General features: G+C 39.9%; 1 protein-coding gene across 1 annotated transcript; it reads left to right on the top strand.

Moving 5' to 3' along the window:
• The first annotated feature begins 255 nt into the window (after positions 1–255).
• Positions 256–9,706, top strand: ARPC3 (actin related protein 2/3 complex subunit 3). Its single transcript, XM_007079590.3, has 7 exons — positions 256–362; positions 2,513–2,612; positions 5,531–5,607; positions 7,429–7,497; positions 8,348–8,474; positions 8,824–8,918; positions 9,395–9,706. Exons 1-7 carry the CDS (start codon positions 357–359, stop codon positions 9,455–9,457), a joined length of 537 nt encoding a protein of 178 aa, XP_007079652.1. The 5' UTR covers positions 256–356; the 3' UTR covers positions 9,458–9,706.
• The last annotated feature ends 14,397 nt before the right edge of the window (positions 9,707–24,103 follow it).

Raw genomic sequence — 24,103 nt, 5'->3', positions numbered from 1 at the left:
AAATAGTGTGATCTAGGGAACGCTTCACTGAAACGACCTTTGAGGAAAAGCAAAGTTTTTAGGGGATTGATCCTTAGGATTCTGTAACCCAAGACCCAGCTCCATTTCGCGCACACTTTATGCACATGCGCGGCATTCAGAGCCCCTGCCTAGTGCTCGGGTGCCCTCTGGTGTCCCTTCCTCCCTGCGGAGCCTCGGCCGCCTCAGCAGAGGGATAGCAAGACCGGAAGTGCCGCGTCCTCCCCTCACCCTCCCCTTCCGGCTCACTTCCGCCTACCCCGCCCGGGCCGCCGGACCGGAAGCGTAGCGCTCTAACCCCAACCTCCTGGTCTAGCTTGAAACCGGGTGCCGCCAAGATGCCGGTAAGGGGGCGAAGTCGCGGTGTGGAGAGATGGCGAGAACTGGGGAGAGCGGCGAGAAGTCGTGCGTGAGCTGAGAGAAGCGGGCCGAGGAGGGCAGAGAGGAAGCGGGCCCTGAGAAGGGGAGAGGCGAGGAGAGGGGGCCTGTCGCTGTAGGATTGGGTCGGCCAGCGGGGACGGGGCCGCGGCAGAGTGGGCCAGAGACCCCGAGCGTGTAGAGGAGGCTGCCCCGGCCCCTTTCGCCCCTTTCGTTCCAGTGCCGACCCCTTCTCTCGTTCTTCCTGTGTCCCCGGACTCCGGCAGGATCCCCAAAGCTTCACTAGAGCCGAGAAACCAAGGGCTGTGCTTTTTTTTTTTTTCTTTTTTTCTCCCCCAATTCTCAAGTCTAGGGTCTGGTTTCTCTTTTTCTACCCCCCACAGGCCCACTTCCTCTTCAGCCCTCGGGGGCGGATCACTCCCGCTGCTTGTCACTGTCATACCCCACTTCCCGGACTCCCCCTCTGTCGCTCCGGCCGTGGTGGCCACACTTGGCTGCTGGGTGTAGGGCCGCCAGAGCAGACGCTGGGTCGGCGCCTGGTTACCAGATGTTTCTATTTTCGTGTGCCTCGGGGTAGGAGTAAAATTGATAGTAGGCTGGTTGTCCTTCATTGCTGACAGCCAGTCTTGTGGGGCAAATTTATCGCCATCATGGTCTCCATTTTGCGGGTGAGGAAAAGGAGGTTCAATAACGTGATTACTCACACAAAAAAATTACTGAGCATCTCTTGCTTGCCAAGCACTGTTAACAGCTGTAAATAAGGCCAACAAACCCCTACACTCGAGGTCACAGTCTAATGGGGAGACAGATAAACATGTAAATGTAAATAGAGAAGACGGTTTTAGTGACAAACGCGATGAAGGAAATCGATGGGTAACAAGACAGCTGGTGGAGGTGAGGGTGGAGGCTGCTTTAGATGAAGCATACCTGTGACAAAAAAGAGCCAGCCACAGTTACATTTTTAATGAATCTTGTAGCTACCATTTGATTCCTGATGTGTGCCACGCAGGCCCTGAGCTACACACTGCACGTAAATTATCCCATTTAATCCTCACAGTAACCCATTGTTCCCATTTTGCAGAGGAGGAAATTGAGGCTCAGAGAAGTTAAGTAACTTACCCAAGGTTGTGTACTGATGGTAAAGCTAGATTTTAAGCTAGGACTTTAAAGTCCTGTGCTCGTTCCTGGACTTCCCTGTCCCCCATTGGGTTGAAAGTTCTTCAAGGACAGAGATCACACTGGTCTTTCTTACCATTTTATCACCATGCCTTGCACATGCACATAGAAGGTTGGTTATCATTCGGTGAATGAGTGAATATATGAATGGGGCCCTTCTTGAGTTACCGAAAGACAGACATCTTGTAAAAAGCAGAACTCGGAATCAGCGTACAAATTGCGTTCATAAGTGTGGTTTCCCCTGCTCCTTTAACCCACACCTACCCGCTGAAGGCAGTAGATAACTCTTCATTTTATAAATTTGGAAATAGGCTAAGAGAAGAAAAGCGATGTCTTGGTCAAACACACAGCCAGGAAGTGGCAGAACTGAAAAGCCAGTGCTTGGGTTCTGGTTTAACAATAGCTTGGGGAAGGGGGGGGTGTACCCCTGATTTTTTCGTGTTTGCCTATCTTTGTAGCATAAAGACTTCCACCGGTTACAAATGTGATGTCACTGAACATGAACTTGGAAGATGCCCAATAGCACACCATTACATAGTATTTATACTGCAAAGATAGAAAAGTTATAAATAACCTTAAGATCATAGACCATAGTAAAATAATTTTTAAAAATAGAAAGTAATGAATTTTGAGTACTTATTACCTTTGTTTTTACTATAACTTAGTTGCAAATTTATATAATTTAATTTTTAGTAACGGCTGTGTTTAACAACCAGCTTACTTCCAAATTTGTCAAAATTCCTCAAAATGTATAACATCCCGTTTTCGTGAGCCAGTAAGAGCCAGCTCCAGACCATTGCTGCTGCCATCCCTTTTTCCCCCTCCCCTAGTTAGTCTTGGGTGGGTTATTCTTGTTTCCTCTGGAGAAATGTTGCTTGTCTGCCCCGCTGACATTTGCTCTCTTTCTGTTTCCGTATTCTTACCTGGCTTGCCACAACAGGCTTACCACTCTTCTCTCATGGACCCCGATACCAAACTCATTGGAAACATGGCACTGTTGCCTATCAGAAGTCAGTTCAAAGGACCCGCCCCTAGAGAGAGTAAGTCGAAACTTCTTTCCATTATTTTCAGATTTTAGTAGGAAACAACTAGCAATCCTCGGACGTTTTCAAGTCAGGCAAAGTCTTAGTTCGGTCCTCGGTCTCAGATTGCTCTTGTATTTTCTCTATGCTTGGTGGATATTGCATTCTAGGCCTTTCAAGATCAAGTGTATTATTGCTGCTGAGTTCTCCAGGATATTTTGTTGAGAGGGAAGAGGATGACAGTCATCCCACTGTCAGTTCTTACAAAGTGATTTAATGCTGGTATTTCTGTAGAATGACATGTCCCCATCCTTCCTCTGTCTTAAGGCTGGGAGAAAAAAAAAACAACAACAACGTTTTAACCCCTTCTCCCATTCAATCCTACTTCCTTTATTCATTCTTCAGTATCTTCATTTTCAGTAGTACTTCGATCTTAAATCTTACGTGCCCTCTATAACATTGCACATTCTTTCTCTTGTTTTTCTGAATTTCAGATCTTTGCTTTCTTTCTTGGTACTCACTTTCTCTTTTTTTGAACCATTTCTTACTGTTTAGAAAGCCCCATTCTTTTAGACTCTTCTGACACATTCTGAGATGTTCTGCCAACAGTGTGATTTGTATTGTATTAGACAGGGTTTCCCTGTACCCAGAAAGCATCTGCACTGATTTCCATTTTGGGTTTCTAACACCATAGTTTTCACTGTCAATTTTGTACTGACCTGGTCTCCATTCCTCTGCCAGACTATTTGACTTGACCTCTTCTTAATTTTGTTTTCAACACCAGTGGAAAACTCAGTAAACTCAATAAATTTGGTGAGTTGCCATAGTTTTTACTTGATTCTGAGATGAAGAAAAAGGAACAGATGGGAAAAAATAAAAGACCAAAAAGAAGAAAAATAGCATAAAAGAAAAGAATTACAGTGCAAAGAAAGAATAAGAATCAATGTTGGCCCAGATTCCTTGACAAGCAGCCTTTTCAGATGGTTACAAAATACATGTAGCAGATTAGAAAATGTAATTGACCAGGGATGGAGTGTATCTAGTTAACACCTTTGCAACATTTCCTGGGCCCTTAAGGGAGAAGGGGGCCCCTAGAAACCAGATCTTTGTGACTTCTGTAGACAGGGATACTCTTCCTCAGGAGACAGGATTAGACCTGAACGAGAATTAGGAAGGAGTACAAGCCTGTGCTGTGAGCTAAATAATAGGTAGCATTAATCAAATAAATTTATTTATGGGGCACCTGGCTGGCTCAGATGGTTGAGCGACCAACTCTTGATTTCAGCTCAGGTCGTGATCCCAGGTCATGGGATTGAGCCCCATGTCACGCTCTTCACCAAGGGTAGAGCCTACTTAAATTTAAGATCCTCTTTCTCTACCTCTGCTCCTCCCCTCCGCTTGTGCATGGCCTTCCCCAACCCCTCTTTCAGAACCAAAAAAAATTTTTTTGACATTCAACAGATAGCTTTTGAGCACTTTTTTGTGCCAGACATGCTTCTAAATCTTGTAACCCATTCCCCACCCCCCACAGTTTTACATTTAGAAGAACTAACTGGTTTTATAAACAATATTGAATCTTTTGAGGAAGTTTCCTTTTCTCTAGATAAGAAAATAGATTGGGAGAACACAGAGTCTAGAGTTAGAATTATGTTGAAATTTTTTAGCAGGGGAACAAGCAGCATTAAAGTCAGCTGAATCACACAGGATTCAACCTTCAGGATTACCTTGCATTTCTACTGTGTGAGAGGGATAGCAGTCATGGACAAGAAATATAAATAACTGTCTCTGGGAAAAAAAAAAAATAACAACAGTCTGTGCATTTCTGCAACCAGCTGCCGGATATCAAGACCCTGGGATTTTGACCTTCTTAAAATAAGAAAAGGAAAATAAAAAACTGCCAAAGAAATTGTATAAAGAGATCTGTTTTGTCACAACAGTGTTTCTGGCTTTTCTCAGTCTCTAACCACCTAAAACAGCTTGTACAAGTATATATGAAGTCATCGTTTTCATAGAAAGATATATACATGAGCCCAGTGTGTTCCTAAATGACAATTGAGATTTTTTCCCCTGAAACTGCAGTATGTAAATTCAAATGAAATTACATTGAATAGTTTTTAGTTTTAAATAGCATTTTATCAAAGTTAGTCTGTGTCTCAGTCTATTTTTATAAACCCATTGAGAAAAACGTCTGGAATGATGTTCACCAAATGTTAATAGTAGTTATTTCCAGGGAGTGAGATTTAGGGTGACAGTAAAGTATTTTTCTGTGCTGATTAATTTGTTTCTAATGAGTATATTTTTTATAAAAACAATAAAACTATAAGAATAAACCATGGGGATGCCTGGGTGGCTCAGTCGGTTAAGCGTCCAGGTCTTGAGATCAAGCCCTAGGTCAGGCTCTGTGCTGACAGCAGAGGCTGCTTGAGATTCTCTCTCTCTCCCTCTCTCTCTCTGCCCCTCCCTCCCTCCCTCCCTCTCCCTCCCTCTCCCTCCCTCTCCCTCCCTCTCCCTCCCTCTCCCTCCCTCTCCCTCCCTCTCTCTCTGTTTTAAATAAACCTTTAAAAAATAGCAAGCTTTTTTAAAAAAATAATAAACCATGTACATACTGATTTTTCTAGAAATTGTTTCTAAAGACCTCATGTCTCAGCCTCATTTTATTCAACTCCATTTTTAAGTTTGTTTATTTGTTTTGAGAGAAAGGGAGAGAGAGAATATCCCAAGCAGGTTCCGTGCTGTCAGCACCAAGCCAGGTGCAAGGTTTAAACCCATGAAACATGAAATCATGACCTGAGTCAATGTCACATGCTTAACCGACAGAGCTACTCAGGCGCCCCTCGACACCAAGACTTTTGACCATTGAACTGGGGTTTTTTTCTAAGTGTTATTTTCGCATTTGGCTAATGTTCTCTGCCTTCTTCCCCTTGTGTCCTCCTTAGCAAAAGATACAGATATTGTGGATGAAGCCATCTATTACTTCAAGGCCAATGTTTTCTTCAAAAACTATGAGATTAAGGTAAAGTACAGAGCTTTTAATATTTAATTTGGTTTTCTGGTAGGGATAATAATCTACCTGGCAGTCAGGGTTCTGAGGAGTAAATAAAATTGAATGAGATTGTATGACTTTAAAAACCCAGAATAATGCCTAATATTAGACCCTATATCAACATTAGTTTCTCATTTTTCCTCCAAAGTCTGTACCATGTGTCAGCAAACTACAGTCTGAGGGCCAATCTGGCCCCCTGCCTCTTTTTACAAATAAAGTTTTATTAGAACACAGCCACGTACATTTTTTAAGATATTGTCTATGGCTGCATTCACTCCACAGCAGCTGGGTTGCGCAGTTGTGACAAAGCCTGGCCTGCAAAACCTAAAATATTTAATATCTGGTCCTTTACAGAGGAAGTCTGCCAACCCATCATCTAGACATTTTTATTTATTATCAGCATTAGTAAAGCTCCTACTGTGTGCCAGTCCAAAACTAAAAAATCCTACATGATACGGTATTTTTATATACTTCTGTGTCCTGGACCTGAAATGGAGCAATAAAGAAACTTCACTGATCCTGGTCCTTCCCTTGACTACCCTTTTCTCCTTTCTGCTCTTAGTTCTTGTGAGGAACGGGGTCAAGAGGAAAGTAGAAGGAAGGTGGCAGAAAAGGAGAGGGGGAGATGGAAACAAAATAAAAAAGAACTTTTCTGAGTTCCTTCTATGAGCAAGTTACAGGAATGTCAACAACTTTTATTGATAACGTTCTAGAATATGGAACTTCAGCCTCTCCTTGCCAAACTTTGACCTTTTGGAATCAGGGTGTGAAAATCTTTGTTTGTAGACTCTTGGTCTAGAAATTGTAGTCTAACTGTCCTGTGATACTCTCAACGTATTCTGTATTTAATATACGGTCTAAGTGTTATGTTTGTAATAGGTGTAAATAAATGTAATTCTGCCACATTTCATTCTTCTGAGTCATATAATCTTAAAAAAAAGGACATGTGTTATTTGGTTTTTTTTAGACTGTAGATCTGTGCCAGATTTAACCTGAAGTATGTGCCACATTTGCTCAACATCCAATCCTCACATTTTCCTTTTAATTAGACCAAGAGGTGGGCTCATGAAGCTCTTTAAGAACAAGACACATGAAGGGGTGCCTGGGTGGCTCAGTTGGTTAAGCGTCCAACTTCAGCTCAGGTCATGATCTCACAGTTCCGGAGTTCAAGTCCCCTGTCGGGCTCTCTGCTGACAGCCTGGAGCCTAGAGTCTGCTTCAGATTCTGTGTCTCCTTCTCTCCCTGCCCCTCCCCTGCTTGTGCTCTGTCTCTCTCACTTGCTCAAAAATAAACAAACATAAAAAAAAAAAAAAAAAAAAAACAAGACACACATGAAATAGCTGTTCCTCCTTTAAAGTCATAAAGGCTTTTGTTCTCGGCAGAGACTCTGAAGTGAAAGAGCTGTAAAAATTAGCTGACCATATGGTGCACCTCAGGTTTTCCAGGCAGCTCTAGTAACTCTCCTTCCTACACGGAGGGAGGTGCTGTTGGCACAGCTTCCCGGGGACTGAGAGGCAAGGGGAATGCAGGGATGAGGGCAGCCAAGGTGAACAAAAACAGCCACACAGCTCAGGATGGCAACAGGCGGCTCCCTCCCTAGGAGCGGACACACCAGTGGCCCGAGAAGACTGCATTTGGAGAATGGCAACTTTTGGTGCTGTAGGAACTATACTTGCAGCTTTCAGTTGATGCTCAAAAGACAAAGCTTGAATTTTTATTGCACGTGATTGTTATGTTTTAATCAGGACTGTTTTTAACTTCTGTGTTCCCACCCCCGCCCCACCCCTGCAGAATGAAGCTGATAGAACTTTGATATATATAACTCTCTATATTTCTGAGTGTCTGAAGAAACTCCAAAAGGTAATTAAACTTGGATGATTGTCTATCTAGAAAACACAGTACTAACACATGTTCACCTGCTTAGCCATCTGGACTTGTTGAGACTTTAAGGACAAGTAGTACTTTCTCTTAGAGCCCGGACCCAAGAGGAAAATCTGAATGTGGATTCTAAACCTATAATTTAGTTGACTAATGAGAAGATAAGGGTGTGGTGTTTTAAGGCATTGCGTGTATCTTCCCGAGACAGAAATCTTCCTTTTAAACTCTTGGCTCAGAGGTTGTTAACCTGGGGTCCAAGGATATAATTCAAGGGTTCATGAGCTTGAGAGGGAAAAAGATTACATCTTTCTTTTCACTAACTTGTAACTGAAATTTAGCATTTACTGTAATTATTAATGTAGGCAACAACCCACAGTAGCATAAGCTGTACCTGTGACTTTTTCTTCAGTAGAAATCACAACATTTTCCTATTACATTCAGAGTTGAAGATGTTTTGAAATTTTATTTTCACTCATTACTGCTTCATATTTTAGTTATTAGGCCCCTGCCTGGATCTTGTCATGCAGTGCATTAATAAAGAAGTGCCTGTAGGAGTATGTCATAAATTTGGCTTTTTAATATTGTAATTATTGTGTTTGACTATAAATGATTTCTTTTGTAATTTTGTATGTTTTAGTCATTTAAAACATTATTCTGGGGAGGGGCCTAGAGGCTTCTCAGAATGCAGAAGGGCACCCAAAAACATTAGTAATCCCAGCCACATCTACTTAGACTAAAAAATTACAAATTGGATGTTATTATCCTTTTCTCTGTAAAATATGTGTGTGTGTATAATTTTTTTTCTTTTTCTTTTTTTTTTTTTTTTTTTTAGTGCAATTCCAAAAGCCAAGGTGAGAAAGAAATGTATACCCTGGGAATCACTAATTTTCCCATTCCTGGAGAGCCTGGTTTTCCACTTAATGCAATTTATGCCAAACCTGCAAACAAACAGGAAGATGGTAAGAACAGGGTTTCTACCTCCCTCTCTATGGCACAAGATTTTCTCCATTTGATTATTTACCCCCTCCTTTCTTTGTCTTGATTGGTGTACAGGTTGAGAGTAGAATCATTAGCACAGATACTATCTTACCAGTAACTCTCACAAAAGATTCTTGGCAACAAATATAACATGTAGAGAATCCTTTGAACCAGAATAGTTATAAAACCACTGGACTGTCATTTCTATTTCATATCTTGTCTGAATGTGTAGAAATGTATTACCAAGGTCACTGTCCAGCAACCAGCACACATTGGGGATGCATTCTCAGACAGGATTTTTCTTATTTTTCTCCTGGCTCCTTATTTTAGAGGTGATGAGGGCCTACTTACAGCAGCTGAGACAAGAGACTGGACTGAGACTTTGTGAGAAAGTTTTTGACCCTCAGAATGATAAACCTAGCAAGGTAAGACCCTCTTCTTTACCTACTTAGTTGATAAATAACCTTTTATCATGCAGCTACTATTAAATAAACTAAGGTCTTCCCTTGCAAGAATATTTTAGTCTGTGTATTGCAGTGCTGCTTAACTTTGAGTATGTGCCTAGTACATAGTAGGGGTTCAGTGAGTCACAGTGAATAATGAATTGCATACAATAAACATTTTTGGTTGTATGTTCTTATATTAGGGCATTGTAAACCCACAGGGCAGATTTTCTGTGTGAGATATCTTGAATGTATTACATTTTTTTGTCACCATAATTTTGACTGATTTGTGAGTCAAAAAAACCTTTTTTACATGTGTTTTCAAGAAGTTTATAACGTAAGAGATGTCAGGCCAAGATTACATTTTGTTATTACATAAATTAATATTCTGACCTTATCTTGAACTTGCATGGTGATTTGACACCCACTATCCATTCTGTTTTATCTCCTCTTGTTAGTGGTGGACTTGCTTTGTGAAGAGACAGTTCATGAACAAGAGTCTTTCAGGACCTGGACAGTAAAAGGAGCCTGGGCAGACACTTCCCACAGCCATGGGCAGCATTTTACAGCAAGATGTACACAGTTCTTTGCCTTTATTTGATAAAGTTTTATACGGAAGAGAGAAGAGAGCATGTCTTCACTTGAAGAGCTCTTTATCAAGAATTAGGGTGGCGGGGAGAAGAATGGGTTGTCGAAGGGTGATTTGAAATTTTCTGTGTTATTAAGCTGGTGCTTAATAAGAATAGGTAATAATAAAGAAATTTCTAACATTCCATGTCAAAACACTTTATTGCTTATCTTTGACATTCACTTAAAATTTTTTTGAGCTAATATTCACTCTTTTAAAGTGTACAATTCATGGCATGCCAGGGTGGCTCAGTCGGTTAAACGTCCAACTTCCACTCAAGTCATGATCTCATGGTTTGTGGGTTCAAGCCCCGCGTCAATCTCTGTGCTGACAGCTCTCTCTCTGCCCCTCCCCTGCTCATGCTCTCTTTCTCTCTCAAAAATAAATAAACATTAAAAAATAATAATTAAAAAAAAATAATAAAGTGTACAATTCAGTGGTGGTCACCCCTCCAACCATTCTTTTCCTCTCCCCACCCCATCATTCCCTGGCAACCAGTGATGTACTTTCTGTCTATGGATTTGCCTTTTCTGGATATTTCACAACAAGGGATCATACAGCATGTGGCCTTTTGTGTCCTGGCTTCTTAGAATTGACATTTTCAAGGTTCATCCATGTTACAGTAACAGTACTCCATTCCTTTTTTCTTTTTCTTTATTGTGGTAAAACGTATAACATTACCATGTCAACCATTTTCTTTAAGTTTAGTTCTTTATTTTGAAAGAGAGCAAGTACAAGCAGGGGAGGAGAGGGAGAGAAGAGAGAATCCCAAGCAGGTGCCATGCTCCCAGCGCAGAGGCTGGCATGGGGCTCAATCCCATGAATCGTGAGATCATGACCTGAGCTGAAATCAAGAGTTAGACACTTAACTGACTGAGCCACCCAGGCGCCCCATTTCAACCATTTTTAAGTGTGTAGCTCACTGGTATTGATTACATTCACAATACTTGCAACCATCACCACTGTTTATTTCCAAAACTTTCTCGGTACTCCAAACAGCAACACTTAAAACCACCAGTGACTGTAATATCCAGCTCCTGATAATCTCTAATCTACTCTCAATCTCTGAATTTGCCTATCCTGGCATCTCATATAAGAGGGATCAAACAATATTTGTCCTTTTGTATCTGGCTTCTTTTACTTAGCATAATGTCTTCAAGATTCATCTATATTTTAACCTATATCAATACTTCATTCCTTTTTATGGCTGAATAATACTCCACTGTATGTCCATCGTGTGTGTGTGTGTGTGTGTGTGTGTGTGCGCGCGCGCGCGTGCACGTGTGTATATCCCATTTTGTTTTTCCATGCATCAGTTTATGGACATCTGGGTTGTTTCCACTTATGGGCTGTTAGGAACAATGTTGCCAGGGACATTCCTGTACAAATTTTTGTGTGGATATATGTTTCCATTTCTCTTGGTTATATACCTACCAGTGGGATTACTGAATCACACTATGTTTAGCTTTCTGAAGAACTGGGAGACTTTTTCCACAGTGGCTGCACCAGTTTACATTTCCAATAGCAAGGAGTAAGAGTTCTAATTTCTCTATGTCCTCTCCAACACTTGTGCCTTATTTATAACTATCCGGGTAGGCATGAAGCAGTATCTCATAAAACTGCACTGTTTTATCTCATTGTGGTTTGGGTATGTATTTCTCTAATAACTAATGATGTTGAGCATCTTTTCATGTAGATATTGGCCATTTGTATATCTTCTTTGGAGAAATGCTTATTCAAATTCTTTGCCCAGTTTTTACTTTTTTTTTTTTTTTTTTTTTTATCTTTTAGTTGTTGAGTTGCAGGAGTTCTTTATATTCTGAATTCTAGACCCTTATCAGATATATGATTTGTGGAAACTTGCTCCTATGTCTATAGTCTTTTTTTTTTTTTTCCTTTGGTGGCTTGTGCTTTTGGTGTCATATCTAAAAAACTATTGTAGGGGCGCCTGGGTGGCTCAGTTGGTTAAGCGTCCGGCTCAGGTCATGATCTTGTGGTTTGTGGGTTCAAGCCCCCAGTCGGGCTCTGTGCTGACAGCTCAGAGCCTGGAGCCTGCCTTAGATTCTCTCTCTCTCTCTCTCTCTCTCTCTCTCTCTCTCTCTCCCCCCCCTCCCTCCCCCTCTCTCCTCCTTCCCCTCCCTAGATCGTGCTCTCTCTGTCTCTCTCTCTCTCAAAAATAAACATAAAAAAAATGTTTTTTATTAAAAAATTATTGTATATTCCAAAACATCATTTTACACCTAAGTAATGATTTCCTAAGTGTTTTATACTTTTAGCTCTTACATTTGGGTTTCTCATCCTTTTTGAGTTTCCTTTTATATATGATGTAAGGTAGAGGCCCAGCTTTATTCTTTGGGACATGGCTATTTGTTACAGTACATTTGTGGAAAAGGCTATCCTTTTCCTTTTGAATTGGCTCTCTTGTCAAAAATGACCATAAATGTATGGGTTTATTTCTGGATTCTATTGTCTATCCTCATGTGACATTCACTTTTCTATTTGGCCAATTTTTTAGCATTTAAGAGGTTTTCATTATTTGGCTGATAAAAGTAGCCATCATGAGTTATTACAAATACTTATGGGACCATGTATTTCCTGGTATGTTAAAGTTATAAGTTAGATGATTCAGAAAAGGCCTTGAGTCCTTTGGACATAAAGTTATTGCACTGCCAGCTCTATCGAGCCCATATGTGTTTGGCTTTTATTTTAAGAGGCAGTTGTTTCTGTATCTACGTTGGGATTGTATTTGGCCACGAGCCCAGAAAACCCAATTTACAGTGCCTTGGGTGGTGGTGGGGGTCTTGTTTTTTCTTTTGAATCTAGAAGTAGTCCCTGAATGGGGCAGCCATTTAAAGAGGTCATTGGAGATCCAGGCTCCTCCAGTTTTCTTGCTCTACGTTTCTTTACGTGCCACATGTAGAGCACCTCTAGGTGCTCCTGCATCTCTGGGCTTAAGAAGAAGTGGGGACAGCATGAGAGCATACCAGCTGAGTGCCACCTTGAATATCCTTCCCAGAAATCCTGCCTGGAGACTTGTACTATATCTCCTTCACGCGTAGCTACAAGGGAGTCTGGAAAGAGGAAAATTTTAGTTGAGCGTGTTGCTACCCTGGTTATTTGTGTTGTGCTATTAAGGACAGAGGGAAAGCTACATAGAAGCAGAACTAAGTTTAAAATTGTATTAAAACTGGAGCTTTATGGTGCTACTTGATCAACTAGAGAAGAGTTGACCCCAAACATGAGTTTAAACTCCTTGGGTCCACTTGTATGCAGATTTTTTTACAAGAATGTACTGTAAATGTTACTTTCCTTATGGTTTTCTTTAGCTTTATATAAGAATACAGTATAAAATATTTATGCAGAATACATGTCAATTGACTGTTTATGGTATCGATGAGGCTTCCAGTCAACAGTAGGCTACTAATAGTTAAGTTTTTCAGGAGTCAAAAGTTAATATACAGATTTTCAACTTGGGCGGGGGAAGGTCAGTGCCCCTAACTCCCACATTGTTATGGGTTATATATAATTGTAATGTATGAGTTACAAAAGCCAAAAGAGGGTTTCTAAAATCAAATTCTGGGTGTTTGGGTTGGAATTTCTATAAGGAACTCAGAGACATGTCAGAAAGAGAGAGGGAGGGAGGTAAGGGGAAGAAAGAAAGAGAAAAAAAAATGCCACAGTGATCCATATCAAGATTAAAGGGTTGTTTATAACAGATGAGGGTTTTTTGATTTGTTTTTTAAATTATGGAACCTTTGTACTAGCAACAAATCACTATGGTGCCTGTTCTGTAAGTGTCAGCAGGGGGATCAGAGACAAGAAGAACTAAAACTTGGCTTCTAAAACCTTTCCATTGGTGCTATATTATAGGAGTTTGGTTTTGTTTTTTTTAATGTATCTAAGAGAACAGTTTCCAAAGAATCCAAAATAAATTATACATGAAGTGTAGCACAGTAGATTTTAAGATACAGCTTTCATCAAAATGTAATGCCAACTTTAAAAGAAGATTGTTACAAGGTGTACATGCTCTTTAGGGAAGGTAATTTTGTAATAATTATATTTTCTTTTGTTTTCTTTTTAAAATTGTATCAGAGTTTTAAATGTTCATTCTTCTTGATCCAGCAACTCAACTTCAAGCATTGTTGAATGCCGAAACACACACACACACACCTGGAAATAATTCAGTTGTCTTATAATAGAGAATTGGATAACATATGGTACCTGCAGAAAATGAAATATGCAGTCATTAAAAATAACAAAGGACTCAGTCTATCCCATCATGGGACTATACCTCAGTATAAAAAACCAAAACAAAAAAAGGACAGTATTGTAATGTGATTCCATCCTCATTGATTTATTCATACACACTCCAGGAAAAACTATGGGAGTACACACACCAAACTGTTAACAATGATTACCGCGGAGTAGAAACAAAATTACAAAGATGTGTCCCTTCTAAGTGATGCATACTACAATTCAGTCATATATACGGTACCTTAAGGGAGAAAACGCCTTTTTAAAAAAAGATATGTAGGGGCACCTGGCTGGCTCAGTCAGTAAAGCATGCGACTTTGACCTCGGGGTTATAGGTTCAAGCCCCAAGTTGGGCATAGAAATTGCTTAAAAATAAAATCTTTTTTTAAGTAATAAAAAAATATTGGTAGAGGACCAAATACTAGAAAAAATTAATATTAGCCAAAAACGAGGAAAGGACAACAATCACCTTGTTTTTTTCTTAAGCATCCTGTTTACACTTATCATTTTTAATATGCCACTAATTACCATCATATGTGTAGGAAGATTGCAGTACATGGAAATACTCAAACAAGATTTATGAGAATTATTTTGCATTTTCCTTTTCTCCAAAATTATGAGTACTGAAAACCTTAACGAGTTCAGAGCCTTGTCCAAAAGGGACGTGATACGACTATACCAAAAGCCATTTGGTTTGTTTCTCCCTTCATTTTGTTTATAGAAATTTGGAAGAACATTCCATTAGGAAAGTATAATGTTAGGACTACATCTGTTCTGTGTTGATGTTGAGATAAATCATCAGTCATGGTTTTCTTCTTTGCTTTTACACCACAGCTCCAATTTACAGGTGATTTGGCAATATGCTAAACACTTCACATTTTAAAATTCTCTTTAACCCTTGCAAGAACTGTTGTGGCAGATACAAGTATTTTCCCCTTTTCCAGGTGAAGAAGCTGAAATGTACAGAAATTAAGTAACTTGACCAAACACACACCTGGAAGTTGGCAGAAATGGTGATTAAGCCTGAGTCTTGGGGCACTTTGGGTGGCTCAGTAGGTTGGGTGTCCGACTTCAGCTCAGGTCATGATCTCGCGGTTCGTGAGTTTGAGCCCTGCATTGGGCTCTCTGCTGTCAGCACAGAGCCTGCCTTGGATCATCTGTTCCCCTCTCTTTCTCTGCCCCTCCCTTACTTGTACGCTCTCTCGCACTCTCTCTCAAAAATAAACATTAAAAAAAAAAAAACAAACCTGAGTCTTTTTGAATCCAAGGCTGTCCCTCCTGGCCATTATAAGAAGTTTGCTGCATTTGGGCAACAAGATTGGGAGATTGCTGTATTCATTCTGCTGTGCCAGCTACTGAAAGGATGTACAGGAAATGTAAATATGAACTCTCCTCTCCAAGATTTAACTATGTCATGAGAAACGTGTGCAACAAGATAGAACCAAGAAACCCTGAGAGATTGGCATTACTGCCCAGTGCTATAGGAGCTCAGAGACTGTTATAGCTAAGATCAGTTTAGTGTAGATGGCATTTAACTGACTTTAGAACAAGTGAGCCAGAGTGAGCAGGCTTGATGAGAAAAGGGTATTGAGCCAGCTATGTGGTATGACCGAGCCTGCCGTGAAGGAAATCTTAGGGCAAAGAACATGATAGGGAAGAAGGTGCCATAGCAGGAGGTGTGTCGCACATTTTTTGAGAACCAGGGTCAAGCTTAGAACTTTCAACTTTATTCTATTAGCAAGACAACAGGACAGATTTTCCACACCAGGGCACCATTTTGCTTTTATCTATCACTGTGAGAACTATTTGCCTGAGCAACTATCATTTTTCCTGCTCTTTTTTTCTTTCCAAGCCATTCCATAGTTTCTGCACTTAACTCTCAAGTGCTGTTTTAAACAGTTTTATTGAAACACAATTTAAATTTTATATAATTCACCCATTTAGAGTATACAATTCAATGTTTTTTAGCATATTATTGATTTTTACATGTAACATAAAATCTTCCTTTTTAGCCATTTTAAGTGTGTAATTTGGTGGCATTAATTATACTAATAATGTGCAACCATCACCACTATCTATTTCCAAAACTTTCTTATCACCCCAAACAGAAACTCTGTACCCATTAAAGAACTCCCCATGCCCCTTCATCTTAACCCCTGGTAACCTCCAATCTGCTTTTCTGTATCTGGATTTGCTTATCCTAGATATTTCATATAAGGTGAATCATACAATACTTGTCCCTTTGTCACTAGCTTCTTAGCTTGATGTTTTAGGGGTTCATCTATATTGTAATACTTATCAGAACTCAGTCCTTTTTTATGGCTGAATAATAATCCATTGAATAGATGGACCACATTTTTTTTTAATCCATTCATCTGTTGGTGGGTTGTCTCTACCTTTTCACCATTATGAATAATGCTGTAATGAACATTGGTGTATATGTTCAAGTTCTTGTTTCTCAGGGTGTTTTAAAACACAAATCACTCATTTGCCATTTCATCACAGGTCCTCTTAAGATTTCTCTCTAGGGGCGCCTGGGTGGCTCAGTCTGTTAAGCATCCAACTCTTTCAGCTCAGTTCATGATCTTACAGTTCATGGGATTGAGGCCCATATAGGGTTCTGTGCTGACAACATGGAGACTGCTTGGGATTCTCTCTCTCCCTCTCTCTCTGCCCCTCCCCTTCTCGTGCTCGTCTCTCTCAAAATAAATAAACTTAAAAAAAAAAAAAAGACTTTTACACATAGACTAATGGCCAACAAATCTTTGACAAAGCAGGAAAGAGTATCCAATGGAAAAAAAAAAAGTCTCTTTAGCAAATGGTGCTAGGAGAACTGAACAGCAACATGCAGAAGAATGAAACTGGACTGGACCACTTTCTTACCCCAAACACAAAAATAAACTCAAAATGGATGAACCTAAATGTGAGATAGGAAACTATCAAAACCCTGCAGGAGAAAACAGGCAACAACCTCTTTGACCTCGGCCACAGCAACGTCTTCTTGACACGTCTCCAAAGACAAGGGAAATAAAAGCAAAAATGAATTATTAGGACCTCATCAAGATAAAAAGCTTCTACACTGCAAAGGAAACAATCAACAAAACTAAAAGGCAACCAACAGAATGGGAAAAGACATTTGAAAATGACATATCGGATAAAAGGTTAGCATCCAAAATCTATAAAGAACTTGCCAAACTCAACACCCGAAAAACAAAAAATCCAGTGAAGAAATGGGCAGAAGACATGAATAGACAATTTTCCAAAGAAGACATCCAGATGGCTAACAGACACTTGAAAAGATGCTCAACATCACTCATCATCAGGGAAATACCAATCAAAACCACAATGAGATACCACCTCACACCGGTCAGAGTGGCTAAAATTAACAACTCAGTCAACAACAGATGCTGGCGAGGATGTGAGAAATGGGAACTCTCTTGTACTGTTGGTGGGAATGCAAACTGGTGCAGCTTCTCTGGAAAACAGTGTGGAGATTCTTCAAAAAATTAAAAATAGAACTACGCTACAACCCAGCAATTGCACTACTAGGAATTTATCCAAAGCATAGAGGAGTGCTGATTCATAGGGGCACATGAACCCCAATGTTTATAGCAGCACTTTCAACAATAGCCAAATTATGGGAAGAGCCTAAATGTACACCAACTGATGAATGGATAAAGAAGATGCGGTTTATATATACAATGGAATACCACTTGGCAGTGAGAAAGAATGAAATCCTGCCATTTGCAGCAATGTGGATGGAAATGGAGGGTATTATGCTAAGTGAAATAAGTCAGTCAGAGGAAGACAGATATCATATGTTTTCATTCATATGTGGATCTTGAGAAACTTAACAGAAGGCCATGGGGGAAGGGAAGGGGAAAAAAACAGTTACAAACAGAGAGGGAGAGAGACAAACCATAAGAGACTCTTAAATACAGAGAACAAACTGAGGGTTGATGAGGGGGTGGGGAAGAGGGGAAAATGGGTGATGGGCATTGAGGAGGGCACTTGTTGGGATGAGCACTGGGTGTTGTACGTAAACCATGAACCACGGGAATCTACCCCAAAAACCAAGAGCACGCCTTACACACTGTATGTTAGCCAACTTGACAATAAATTACATTTTAAAAAACATGCAACTTTAAGTTGTAACTATCATGCTATGAAATAAAATATAAAGAAAACATTTTTAAGAAAAGACCTCCCTCCAAATCATTATCTGGCTGTCTTATATTGCTATTGAAGTTTTTTTACACCGCCATGGGCCATGCCTATCAGCACTGTGCCCCAATGCCTACCGAATTAAGGTGCATGCAGTAAGCACTCAAATATACACTGAATGAATGAAGCTTTTTGAGGGCCAAGACAGACGGCTTCTCACCCAGTAAATATATAGTAAATATTCATTGAATTATTACATTTAAATTTTCAAGCAGAGTAGTGAGAGGAAAAAATCAGGATTCTTATAGGATTGGGCAAGAGGGTAAAATGAGGATTTTTATAAGATTGAGTTATTTACATCATTGTACTAGGTGGATTGGAATGTAGAGAGATGGGAGAAAGATATATCAGGGAGTAAGAAGCCTTATTAGCGGTCCCGATGTAAGGGCTTAGTGGGTGTTACTGAGAATGTCAGAGTAAGGGGAGATTTGAGGGACATTCTAAAAGAAGGAAAGAAGGTTCTGTTTTTTAAGGTTCTATTGTTTGTTTGTGTTTGTTTTTGTTTTGTTTTTTTTTTTGAGAAAGCACACGAGCAGGGGAGGGGACGGAAAACCTGAAGAAAGCTCTGCATTGACAGCAGGGAAATCGATGCAAGTCTCAGACTCACAAATCATGAGATCCTGACCTGAGCCGAACTTGACCCACTGAGCCACCCAAACACCCCAAAAGAGGATTCTCCTACATTGGGTTTAGCAGCTGAAGGATGGGTTGAGGTTTTGAGTCTAGTTGACTTGAAACATTAGCAGTGCCTTTGATAGAAATAGGTTGGGTGACAATATAATTTGTCATCCAAATTCTTGAGTGTAAAAGAGCATGCAATAGTTAATTCTGTTGGGTCAGTAGGCATAAACTGGTATTGTCCCGAGGAAACTTCTGGAAGTAAGGAGTTGGGCCTGGAGTCCTTTGGAAGAGAAGTGGGAGAGGAGTTTAATGTTGAGCACACTGAGCTTTTGAGGCGGCTGCTGATGGCCTCAGTGAAATCCAGCAGCAAACGCAAATATGTGTGAAAGATCAGGAATGGAAATAAAGATTTCTAGTGGAATTAGGAAATAGAATTCGATCTCTGAGACAAATCAGCAGTTACAAATCAGGAAGAAGGAAGGAATTAGCAAAGAATCAGTCTAAGGTTAGTCAGAATAAGTGGTTTGATCAGTAAAACATGGTAGTCATAGGAATTTTTTGGAGGGGTTGTTAATATGATTAAAATCATCAGAAAACTTTATTTTATGGCAGTTGAACACTGACTTGGGCAAGCCCTCTTGAGTTTGCATTTGTATTTGAATGAGTTAGCTGTTCTAGTTTACTGTCTGCCCATTTTATAAATAAATAAAATGGATGCCTCAGCACCCAAAAATATTCCCTTGCCAGCCACTTTTACTGAAAAGGAAGAAAATCAGTTAGAAAGATGGCCATATGTATTCCCTCCAAATTCTCTAACCTGAAGTTACTTTTCCACTTGAAAGGAGGCTGTCACTGCCAGGAGACACTTAAGAGATGTTAAGTAATGTTTCCCTTACAGCAATTTACAAGCGTTGTGTTTTTCGCCTTGTACAAAAGGCAGATCTAAGAAAAATGTCTAATGCAGCTGGGAAACATTTCAATTCTTAGGAGGCTGCTGAACACTTAGAAATGAACTTAAGTGGAACAGAACATTTACATTTATAAATTGTCCCTCCAATGTATCTGATTCAGCACTCCATGTTATGCATGGTATTCACATCATTCAAAAGTGGCTAAGTGGCTTACCTGAAAGTTCAGGGCCATCTGTGTATCTGCTTCCATCAATTACCATCCCAGAGCCTCAGTTTCCTTACTGATAAAATGGAGATTAAAGGTGAGATGACCTCTAAAGTCCCCTCTAGTTCCAAAATTATCATTTTAGAAGATGATTCCATGAGAAGGAGGAGGACTTGTCTTGGGTATCTCTCTCGAGTGTCCCAAGTTAGTTTTAATGGGATACATTCCTTTAAACAATATTACAAGCAGTATGATCTGACTTACATTAGGTTAATGGAAATTGACCATGAATTTATTTTACTTTGGGTTACTTAAGTTTAAAAAGGATAAGGGAGCGCCTGGGTGGCTAAGTTGGTTAAATGTCCCACTTCAGCTGAGGTCAGGATCAGCTGTCAGCACAGAGCCCACTTCGGCTCCTCTGTGCCCCCCTCCCTCTACCCCTTCCCAGCTCTCTCTTTCTCTCAAAAATAAATAAACATTAAAAAAAAAAAAAAAGGATTGTAGGGGCGCCTGGGTGGCTCAGTCAGTTAAGCATCCAACTCTTAATTTCAGAAGCTCAGGTTATGATCTTACAGTTTGTGAGATTGAGCCCTGCATTGGGCTCTGTGCTGACAGCATGGAGCCTGCTTGGAATTTTCTCTCCCTCTCTGCCCCTCCCCAGCTCACACACTCTTTCTCAAAATAAATAAACATTAATAAATACATAAATAAAAAGGATTGTACAAAATTTCCAAAAGAGCACTTTCCTTTATCTCTCCTTTTCTCATAAAGTTTTCACTTTATGATTCTTTCTGTGGGTTTTTCAACTGCACAGGTGTGTTTTGGCACGATTTCTTTATAGAAATTATCAACTTTTCTCCTGCCATTTAGCCGGTGATATGTTCTCCTTCATTCCTATCAATGTATAAACATGTTCTCTTTCTTAAAATCCTCTCTTTTACTTTCCCCATCTGCTACCACCTATTTCCTCCTTCCCTTTCTGTTTAGACTTGATATTTAAATGTATACATTTAAATTTCTGCTCCATTTTATTGTGGGAGTCTGTCCTGTGCATTTCAGGATGTTTAGCAACATTCCTGATTTCTACCCCCAGATGCCAGTTATACCCTGCTCCCCCCCACCCCCGCAACAGGTCTGTAGATATTACCAAATGTTCCCATCCTCTCTTGACCACTACCCTACCGAAACGTTCTTGTCAAGGTCCTCAGTGACCTCCATGCTGTTAATCTGATGGCCATTTCTCATCCCTTTTGACCTCTTACCGGCACTCTATGTTCCAGAGCACCACTCTCTTACTTTTCTTTCCACCTCATTTCCTATTCCTTCTCAGTCCCTTTTACTGGTTTTTCCTCTTCTCTCTGACCACTTGATGGTAGGATGCCCAGGGGTAACTGTGTGCTGAAGCCAGTTACCTTTTAAGAAATTGTTATGTTTGGAGCACCTGGGTGGCTCAGTTGGTTGGGTGTTGAGCTCTTGATTTAATGGCTCGGGTCATGATCTTGTGGTTCGTGGGATCGAGCCCCACACACCAGGCTCTGCACCGACAGCTTGGAATTCTCTCTCTCTCTCCCTCTCTCTCTCTCTCTCTGCCTCTCTGTTTCTCTCTCAAAATAAATAATAAAAAAAGAAATTGTTATGTTTAAGAAATTGTGCCAGATTATTAGACCATTGGCACCTTACAATTGTCCATGGTAAAATATTTACACCATGAAAACTGGCAAAAGATACAAGTCATGGCTTCCACCTCACCAGTTAAACATTTACCTGTTTATCAGCTGCCCAGTCCTCAAACCTCTTTTCTAAGTACACACATCCACTTGGTGATCTTATCCAGTCTCGTGGCTTTAAAGACAATCTTCATTCTTCATGAAATAAAATGTAAAGGGGTAAAAAAAAAAAAAACAAAGAGAGGAAGAACTTATACAATTTAAGAGACATTTCAACCAACTGCAAGAATCGATCTTTCTTAGATCCAGGTTGGAACAAGCCAACAGTAAAACAAACATAAATGGAGACAGAGATTACGTAATCTTTTCTGTCTGACTTCCTTCATCTAGTATGATTTTATTTTTAGCCTAAGATTCTTGAGATTCACTTATGTTATTACTAGTAGTTTGTTCTTTTCATTTTTTATTTCTTGCTGAATAGGATCACGCTGTAGGGATACACCACCTTTAGTTTATATAGTCATCACTTGGTGGACATTTTAATTTTCTCCATTTTTTGAAATTATTAGATGTGGTGTTAATTATGAAATATTTTAAACGTAGAAAAAAGTATAACATCAAGCATTTATATAGTGTTACTCTGTGCTAGCCATTGGTCTAAGTGTGTTAGATACAGTGGCGTGTCTAGCATGTTTCACATCCAGAACAGGTCAATTTTTACACCCCCTCCTCGTCTTTCTTTTTTGTTTGGTAAACTGTTATTTAGAGCAGTTTTAGGCTCAGAGTAAAATTGAGGGTATACAGACAGCTCCCATATACCCCCTGCTCCCCCACATGCACAGCCCTCCACACTTTCAACATCTGACACCAATAGAGTACATTTGTTACAAACTGATGTACCTACATTGACACATCATTATCACCCAAAGTCCACAGATTACTGTTAGGTTTCTTTGACTGTTGTACATTCTATGAATTTTGAGAAATGTATCTGCCATTACAGTATCATATAGAGGTTTCACTACCTTAAAAATCCCCTGTGCTCCACCTATTCCTCCCACCCCCATCCCCACCCCTGGCAGCCAATGATCTTTTTACTGTCTCCAGTCTCATCTTTTTCAGAATGTCATGCATAGTATGTAGCCTTTTCAGATTGGCTTCTTCCTTCTTTTTTTTATGTTTATTTATTTTTGAGAGAGAGAGAGTGCAAGCAGGGGAGGGGCAAAGAGAGAGGGGACAGAGGATCCAAAGGGGGCTCTGTGTCTGTGCTGACAGCAGACAGCCTGATAACGGGGCTTGAACTCACAAACTGTGAGATCATGACCTGAGCCGAAGTCAACATGTAACCCACTGAGCCACCCAGGTGCTTCCTTCAGATTGGCTTCTTTCACTTGGTAGTATGACTTTCTATTTCCTTCATGTCTTTTCATGGCTGTGCTCCAGCAATTGACAAATAGGTTTATACTGCTCATGGAACACGAATATCCAAAGATGGTCAGTTTGAGTGTGTGTTTTTTGTTTGTTTTTGAGAGAAAGGGAGAGAGAGAATCTTAAGCAGGCTCCACACCCAGCTCAGAGTCCCACGTGGGGCTTAATCTCACGACCGTGAGATCATGACCTGAGCTGAAATCAAGACTTAACTGAGCCACCCAAGTGCCCCCAAAGATGTTGTTTTGACAGTCATTGACAAACGCAGAAACTGTATCATTCATTTCTTTGTTAATCCAATACGTAGGATAAAAGTTCTCTTAGGATAAATGTTCTCATAGGATAAAATGTTCTCGTAGGATAAAATGTATTTTAACATTTCTATAGAGGCACCTGGGTGGCTCACTTAGTTAAGCATCCAACTTTGGTTCAGGTCATGATCTTGAGGTTTATGAGTTTGAGCCCCACATCAGGCTCTGTGCTGACAGCTCAGAGCCTGGAGCCTGCTTCAGATTGTGTGTCTCCCTCTCTCTCTGCCCTTCCCCCACTTGTGCTCTGTCTTTCTTTCTCAAAAATAAACATTAAAAATTTTTAAAAATACATTTATGTAATTAAAAAGTATTAATCTCTTACCCTTTGTACTATAATACTGGTTTTATTTTTCATTAAACATTTTACTGGCATCTTTATTATCTTTTTCTTTTCTTTAAAAAATTTAAAAAAATGTAAATCCAAGTTAGTTAATATATAGTATAATAATGGTTTCAGGGATAGAATTTAGTGATCCATCACTTACATATAACACCCAGTGCTCATCCCAGCAAGTGCCCTCCTTAATGCCTATTGCCCATTTAGCCCATGCTCCCACCCAACACCCCACCAGCAACCCTCAGTTTGTTCTCTGTATTTAAGAGTCTCTTTATAGTTTGTTCCCCTCTCTGTTTTTATATTATTTTTGCTTCCCTTCCCCTATGTTCATCTGTTTTGTTTCTTAAATTCCACATATGAGTGAAATCATACATTTGTCTCTCTCAGACTGACTTGTTTTGCTTGGCATAGTACACTCTAGTTCCATCCACATTGTTGCAAATGGTAAGATTTCATTCTTTTTGACTGCCAAGTAATACTCCATATATTATGGAGTATATATATATATATATATATATATATATATATATACACACATGTGTGTGCCACACACACACACACCACATCTTCTTTATCCATTA

The sequence above is a fragment of the Panthera tigris genome, chromosome D3 (genome assembly GCF_018350195.1).
Source record: "Panthera tigris isolate Pti1 chromosome D3, P.tigris_Pti1_mat1.1, whole genome shotgun sequence".
NCBI lineage: Eukaryota > Metazoa > Chordata > Mammalia > Carnivora > Felidae > Panthera > Panthera tigris.
Note: the sequence above shows the minus strand (reverse complement) of the source record. Positions and strands in the feature narration are given on the sequence as shown.

Coding starts and splice junctions, on each gene's coding strand:
- ARPC3 (XM_007079590.3), top strand. Junction 7,498..8,347: donor GTCTGAAGAAACTCCAAAAG/GTAATTAAACTT, acceptor TTTTTTTTTTAG/TGCAATTCCAAAAGCCAAGG. Junction 8,919..9,394: donor AGAATGATAAACCTAGCAAG/GTAAGACCCTCT, acceptor TCCTCTTGTTAG/TGGTGGACTTGCTTTGTGAA.